We start from the raw sequence: 7,714 nt of genomic DNA, 5'->3' as shown, positions 1-7,714 counted from the left end.
GGCTGGGCGCGGGGCTGTGGCCGGCGCTGCTCGTGGGGCTGCTGGCCGCCGTCGTCGCCTGGCTCTGGTACGGCGGCAGCGACGGGCGCGGCGAGGCGGGCGGCGAGGAGGCGGCGGCCGGCAGACAGGGGCCCCGGCGGGGGAGCGCGGCGGCCACAGGTACCGGGATGGGGAGGCCATGCTCTGGGTGTCTCGGGCTGCCCGAGCCTGCGAGAACTGGGGTTTGCCGGTGCTCAGCTTAACCCGTTGCCGTTCTCCCTAAATGTCTCTTGCAGAGGATGCTGCGGCGGGCGGGGAGCCGGTGCGGCGGGAGGTGGCGGCTGCTGCCCCGGCCGGCCCTCCGAAGCCAGGAGAGGATCTGGCGGCTGTTCCAAGGAAAGAGCTTAACCATGTCCCGAGCGGTGCAGTTCCGGGCGAACCTGTGGAGCTGGAGCAGCTGATCCCGAAGCAAAGTGTCATGGACTCGGGGGAGCATCCAGCTGGTATGGCCGGCAGCCAAGCAGGCGAACTGGTAGCCCAGGTGGGACAGGCGAGTGACGGATGGTGCGTGATGAACTTGGCAAGAGCCTCTGACGGCGACTGTAAGGACAAAAGTGAGGAGCAGCCATGTCAGCCAGCTGAGAGTAGGGACTTGGACCATGAAGAGTGGGAAGTTGTTTCTGAGCATCTGGTCGAAGGGGAGGATGGCAAGGATGGCAGCATGGAAGACTCAGACAGCAAAGAATGGGAACAAGGAGACTGCTGTGATGGGGACTCGAAAGCCAAGAGAGTTGCAGCCGTGCCCCCCATGTTCCAGAACATCCACGTGGCTTTCCGTGTGCACTACATCACCCACTCCGACGCGCAGCTCATCGGTGTCACGGGGGACCACGAGTGTCTGGGCCAGTGGCACAGCTACGTCCCCCTCAAGTGCGACAAGGATGGCTTCTGGTCCGAATCCATCAGTCTGCCCATGGACACCCGAGTAGAGTGGAAATTTATCTTGGTGGAGAATGGGAAGGTCAGACGCTGGGAAGAGTGCAGTAACAGGACCCTAGTGACTGAACACGAAGATCAAATTGTTCATCAGTGGTGGGGATACCATTAACGGGAAGGTGGAAGCTGCTGATCTAATGGCAGACCTGCCTAGGTGAATCATCGAGCCCCTAAACCTTAGCAGGGCTCCCCTTCTTCTCTAGGAGACCCTCTCAAGTGCAGAGCTCTGGAAATCCCATATCAAACCACATGAGCAGCAGATCTCTGCCCTCCCCCTTTAGGAAATCTTTTGGCAACCTGAAAAATCAACTTCGAGTGCATGCTGAAGAGACACAAGGTAGGCTAAGAAGGCATGAGCAGCATTCCAAGCACCTGCCTGTCCAGGTGGATCTGGACCCTGGACTTGAGTTGGTGTTACTTTGAGCGGGGCTATGGGATGCATCTTGGTAGCGACTGCTTGGGCTTGGGAAGCGTACTGGGAGGTGTGGCTACCAACACTGTAACAGGAACTTAAGTGTTGTAATTTATGTAATGTATTAAGTAAACAATAAATGTTTTCAGATTGACAGTTCATTACCAGTTGACCAGTGACCTCACTCATTTTGGTAACTTTGATCCAAGTGAGCCACTTGACCTGAAATCTTAGTGCTAAGGAACTGCTGAGAAGTGGCCCTCACTCTTGGGAGTAACAAAAGGTTGAACCCCAAAATAGTTCCTTTGCTACCCCATACTGTCCAGCAATCACCTCGGCTCAAATGAAAGGCTTGGCAGACAGCTCCTCTCCTGCTGAGGGGAGAGCAAAGGTCAGAAAGGACTGTCCTGGCTTAATGAATTACTTTGTCAGGGTGGGAGCAGGCTTTAAAAAAAGCCTGGACTGCTGTAATGGCCAGGGAATAGGGTTCTGGCTGGAACAGAGTCAGGAAGCATATTCTGCCTACTGAGGAATAATACCAGAGTATTGTTAGCAAATACTTAGCTTAAACTTGTAATTATTTTTTTAGACCAGGCTCTTCAGTTTGAATTTATTTTAAGTTGTGGCCTTCTAGTAAGCCAGATGAAGTAGAATACTTCCAGATGGTATTTTTATATGATAGAAGCAGAAAGCTACTCTGCTTCCCTGCTTTTCATACTTCTGGGTACACATACATGCTGCCACTTGAGCAAGCTTCTCTTTCCATAATGCTGAACCAAGCTCTGGCCTGCAAATAGCCCTTCCCTAGAGTGAGCTTGGTCTGGGAGAGCAGAGTTTTTAGGAGATCTGCAAGTATACAAATGAGCACTTGGATTTGGAAGATTTACCTCAAAAAGCACATCACTGATCTAAACACCTTTGCTAATTCCTTCCTGCTCTGTGTGGTGGAGCAGTCTGAATGTGTGAAATAGAATGGCTTTGGTGAAAGACTGGAAGATGAGCTTCAGAGGCTGATCTCATGCATCTGGTGGGTTAATGGGCATCCAGGTGGTGGGACAATGCTAGAGCTGCTGGAAAGAACAAGTGTAGAACATGTTCTTACTGGGACTTTGATACCAGCTGTTCAATGAGAGTGGGTTGGGCTGCCTGCTCCTGCAGACCTAGCCACAAAATAGCTCAAGGAAGTCCTGGGGGAGCGGGTATTGAGGGGACAGCGAAGAGGGAGAGAGACTAAGGCCAAGGAACAACTGCACGGGCAAGTTGGAATTTTGATTTTTATCAAGTAAAACAACCTCAGTTGCATTCTTTGCACTTGTCTTTTCTAACAATAAACTGAAGTGGCCACTATACCTAATACACAGCTGCAATAGAAGATGAACTTCAGAAATCCCTGAAGACAAAGCAAAACATTTCATTTCAAGGTGATTACAAATCTCTTCCCCTCTAATGCAAGCTCTTCAAATAGTGAGATACTGTCAACTTAAAAAGCACTTGTCACACAGCTGCTGCTGCCTGAGCGTATTTATACGCACGTTTGAGGCTTGGCTGAGGAGATTAACTGTGCTATTAGATTAAGTTATTCACCAGAAAGCTACTTAACCTATGCTAGAATAGATTCTCTAATGCAATGGTGAACATGTCAAACAGACCAACCCTGAGAAGCCTTTCAAATTCAGAACAATTTTTTTTTTTTATTAAACACCCTGCGCTTTGATCCCACAGACAACTCACAGTCCTCATGATTCTATCATCTTGCTGAATGATTGGCTGCAGTTTCTACAAAGATCTGCACCCAACTCTAAATTATTATGCCATTCACATCACTGCTTGCCCAGCAGGACCTATGCTATGTAAACTAAATGGTTCAGGTATGGTGAAAGAAAGAAATCTGGCTTTCAGCTTTTCTGGAGGAACCTATCAGTATTTTCTCCAGGTTGACAGGGGTGTTTTCTCATTATTGAACAATCTATTTGCTAAAAGGTGAAGGTAGATTTAAACAAAGTTGTTTTGCTGCATGAAAAAGATGCTGCTGGAATGGCTGATAGCTGTCTAATACAAGGTCCTGGCTGTGAGACCAGTGAAGCGAAATGTGACAAACAACTTACTGTTGACATTCCTGCATGGATCTAACAGCCAGTGGCTCAGGAGATCTCCAAGCAAACAACAAATTGTCTCACTCACAGCTTGGCAAAGCCTGCAACCACAGAGCTACCTCTAAAGTTCACCTGCTCATACCCCTGACAACAAACTTGGGACAAATGAGACAATTTGATTACTTTTAGGTGAAACACAAACTATTCCTTTTTGTGAAGTAGTTTGGTGCACAAAATGTTGAATGCTGCAGCTGGATGGTGAGCTGTGCAAGCAGCCTGAGGGGACTGGGCATAAACCATTTTAAAGTCTCCTACAAAAACCTTCACTGCAGCTTGTTTGTTTCACAAAACCCATGCCCATCCCACATTCTGTCTGGGAGTTGAACTCACCCTTTCGGAGTCTCTTCACATATTGGCCTGGTATTAGGTTTTCTCTCTGGGGGATTGGCTGCCATCTGTGGTGTCCTTGCTGTGGGCAAGCTTGGCCTAGCAGTCCTCCTGTGCCATCCACCTGCATGACATGGAATAACAAGTGCTGTCAGGGCTGCAGAGGCCAGCATGCATTCAGCTGCTCTAAAGCTCATATGTCTACAAGCCTGCTCCTTGCCTGCTGCTGGTGGCAGGGGGGAAGCCCAGACCTGTCCCCAACTCTGCTGGATTCCAGCAGAAGGATGTTAAGCTGCTGTTTTGGATTGGCAGATGTCCCTCCCTTCCCTCTGGCTCTCTGACCCCTCCACCTGCTCACTGCCCTTGGGACAGGGCGGCAGCTTCAGAAATTCTTTTTAGCTTTGCTCCTTATCACAACTGGGAGTGCACTTACTGGTGACCTTTCCCAGGGGCTCTTATTCTCTACACCTGACTCTCCTCTTAAGAAAATTTTGGTAGATTTGTCCAACACACGTGGCAAGTCCAAACTGTGATACATGAACCATCTAAACCAATCCTTTCATTTTCAATGCAACCGATTCCTAGGAAAGGGGAGATGCTTTTATTAATATTTCTACTGAGCTTGTTGCGAAAACTATCAGAAACTGCGGAAAAAATTATCAGGAAATCTAAAAAAGTTCCTTGAATTAAAATACTCTTGGCAATAACTGAGGACAGCTTAGGAGTAACTCACTAATTTCTTCTCCCCACACAAGACTCGAACTAAAGTCTGATGAGCCCATTCTGCTTAAATGAATCATGGTAGGTACAGTATGGAATTCAAACTTAAAGAGGAAGACTTTAGCTTAGATATAGGGAGAAATTCTTCCCTGTGAGGGTGGTGAGGCCTGGCACAGGTTGCCCAGAGAAACTGTGGCTGCCCCATTCCTGGAAGTGTCCAAGGCCAAGTTGGACAGGGCTTGCAGCAACCCAGGGTAGTGGAAGGTGTCCCTGCTCATGGCAGGGGGTGGGACTGGATGCTTTTTAAGGTCCCTTTCTACTCCTCCGTACTTCCTGCTCATTTAAAATAAGAGCTATAAACAAGAGTTAAAAAACTGTGAGGGCTTTTATTACTAATCCTTAAAAACGTAACATATTCTAAACACAATGTACCTACATGAATGCAATCACTAACGCATACAGCGCCTTCACTTGCACAGCTTTCTCTCCTTTTCCTTGGACTTCTTTGTCTTTGCCTCCTGAGTTCTGATCATCAGTGACGTGGCTGAAAACAGCAGAAGAACGGATTAGCTGAACACCACCTTATGTTCAAAATGCTGAGGCCTCTGAAGCTTCATAAAGTCCTCCCATAACAAGTTAGGCTGTACCTACCAAACCCTTACAGATGCAGCTTTAGTTTGCAATTCTTTATGTGAATATAGAAAAACCACTGAGGATATTAGTGGTGGCAAAGAACAAAAACGAGAACACTTACCTTTGACTTATTTATATAACTTGATTAGTTTTACCTACATCAGGTCACTTGTATGTCCCTGACACAAATGCACTGTGTGATGAGGGGATATAATAATTTCCCAAATATGTGCAATCAGACTTAAAGGGGCAAAGGGGAAGAAACTGGAATATGCAATAAAAAAAAGTGCAGGGAAAAGAAATCCCATCTCATTTGGCATCCTGCCATCCCAGGAGCTCATGCAGCTAAAGTTTTGGAAATCTTGCAGTTTCCATGAAAGTGCCATTGGCTTGTTAAAAATTTCCTATAATTGGCCATGACAGCACACGAGGACACCTCTGAGCAGCTGCCATGTTTGACATGTTAAGGATCTTGAAGCTTATTAGAGTTAAGGGGCATTGTGGAGTTAATCTAATTACCCTCCCGGGAGCAGGATAATGGAGAAGTGGGTACTGCTAGTAAAACTAGTGTGTGCTAGTAAAAGCACAGCTCGTGCTTTTCCAGGTACCAAGAGCAGTTTCTGGAGAGTGTGTGTTTTTACAACAAAACAGGAATAGTTCTAGTAAATTCTGGCACCTTGTTTTTTTATCTGTAACGACTCCACCAGGTTTTGCAGGCTTTCCATCTTGTTCTGTAGACTCTTTGGTGTGGGCTCACTAGTTTCCCTGGACTGAGAAGCTAGGGAAAAAAAAATAATAATATCATCATCAACAATAATAAAAAAGGTCATTATAAATTACCTAAACATTCTCTTTAAATTGAAGTTCTAAGGAAATAAAATCTACACCAACATTCTCAGTAAAACCCAGCACTTCACTAAATGTGTTACAGGAACCACAACAGCTACTACAAATATTTGTTACTGTGGATATTGATGTCAAGCATCCTTACAATCTCTTAACCTCAATAAGGCAATTGACCAGGCCTTAAAATTAGTGGTGCGTGGAATTTATCTTCTCACTGCATAATACGTCAATTAGCTGCTGTGCTTTACTCACAATTCATTTATCACAGAATAAACCTTCTGCTTGAACAGAACTGAGACAGGGTGAAGGCACTGGCCGGGAAGAGACCCAGCCAAGCGCTTTGGATCAGGAAATGGGACTGGACATACCTATTTGTGGGGCTGTGACTGCTCCCTCCAGAAAGCCAACCTTCCCTGAGGCTGGGCTGTGCTCTAGTGAGGCAGCAGGGCCAGCTGCAAGGTCATCAGGTGGAGTAGTTAAGAGGAAATGTACTGGAGATCTTGCTCTGTATCTGCCCTCCTGAGAGACTTGCCTGGGGAAGGACATGTAACGAGGTGCTGCTGAGCAGACGGGTGAGTTTCCTAGGAGATGTCCAAGCAAGGAGTAGTGAGCACACACCTGAGGAGGGATCCCCCTGCAAGCAGGAGACTAAAGCCTCCTTACCAAACATGCTTGATTCTATTGAAGTCACTGGCATGTGAAAATGTCTTTTTTTCTCTTCTCTGTTCCATGTTTACTTCCCAAACAGGGAATATCATGGCTGCTCACAACCCAAGACTCCCTGTCCATTACAAATGCCCCATGCTGAACTACTTCCAGTCTTCTATGTAAAAAAGCCCTACTTGCAGCTGTTTTGGATACTAGGAAAATCCCTGGATGCTGCAGTTGGTTTGCTAGAAGGCTGATTTTCTTTAATACTCACAGGTACAAAAAGAGTACCCAGAGTAGTTACTCCTCACAATAAACAGAGCCTATCTCTGAAGCACGGTGGCTTAAATTCTACACAGGGAACAACATCAGTGTCTGCAGGCAATTTTCACAGAATGGATAATCTATGGGCAAGAAAAGAAAAGGTGGTTAAGACTCATATCTTCAAACTCTGCTTCTCAAAGCCACATCCTTGTACTTCTGTTTAGATTACAAAATTCAGGTCACCACAGTTTAAAAGGTACTGACCATCCAGTACCTGGAAGGAAACCCTGTTGGTTTTGTTGATTCCTCTCAAAAGCACATCCGTATCCAAATATCCAGATAAAGAACTCAAGAGCCTAAATTTGGGCTCCAAAAATGTGACAGTGCTATTCATGCTAATTACACAAGTAACATGGAAGTTATCCATTTTGGGTGTGCGGGTATCAGCCTGCAGGGAGCGGCTTTGCAACAAGATACAGATTTTGCAGCAAGTGCACTAGAGACTTGGTAACAGCACCTGCTAACAGGTATTTGAGTAAATTCCTAGGAAAAGATACTGCATTGGGACTATATTTTTTGTAATATTCTGTAATGTTCCAGTTTGACATCAATGCTGCCAGTGAAAACTTACCAAGGGATGTAAAGAGCAGGGAAACATCTTGGGACTGAAGATCTGCAGGACGTGAGCAGGCAGGACCCCTGAAAGCAAAATGCGGGCAAAACCTGCATTCTGGAA

At 46.4% G+C, this 7,714-nt stretch overlaps 2 protein-coding genes across 2 annotated transcripts in view; one reads left to right on the top strand and one right to left on the bottom strand.

Moving 5' to 3' along the window:
- The window catches only part of CCDC158 (coiled-coil domain containing 158), a 35,159-nt gene that overhangs the window by 12,614 nt on the left and 14,831 nt on the right, over positions 1–7,714 (bottom strand). The window contains 5 exon segments of the mRNA XM_042026900.1: positions 3,871–3,991; positions 5,024–5,131; positions 5,897–5,998; positions 6,435–6,647; positions 7,610–7,677. Coding sequence (XP_041882834.1) covers positions 5,055–5,131; positions 5,897–5,998; positions 6,435–6,647; positions 7,610–7,677 — 460 coding nt within the window. The 3' untranslated portion in view covers positions 3,871–3,991; positions 5,024–5,054.
- Positions 3–1,551, top strand: STBD1 (starch binding domain 1; the record flags this gene model as incomplete). The annotated part of the gene is made up of 2 exons (XM_042026776.1): positions 3–159; positions 276–1,551. Coding segments are annotated over 2 exons (969 nt in total), but the record flags the coding sequence as incomplete, so codon positions are not given.

The sequence above is a fragment of the Corvus kubaryi genome, unplaced genomic scaffold, assembly GCF_017639235.1.
Source record: "Corvus kubaryi isolate FWS band 111438036 unplaced genomic scaffold, C.kubaryi_AGA036_p1.0 37292, whole genome shotgun sequence".
NCBI classification, from domain to species: Eukaryota; Metazoa; Chordata; class Aves; order Passeriformes; family Corvidae; genus Corvus; species Corvus kubaryi.
Note: the sequence above shows the minus strand (reverse complement) of the source record. Positions and strands in the feature narration are given on the sequence as shown.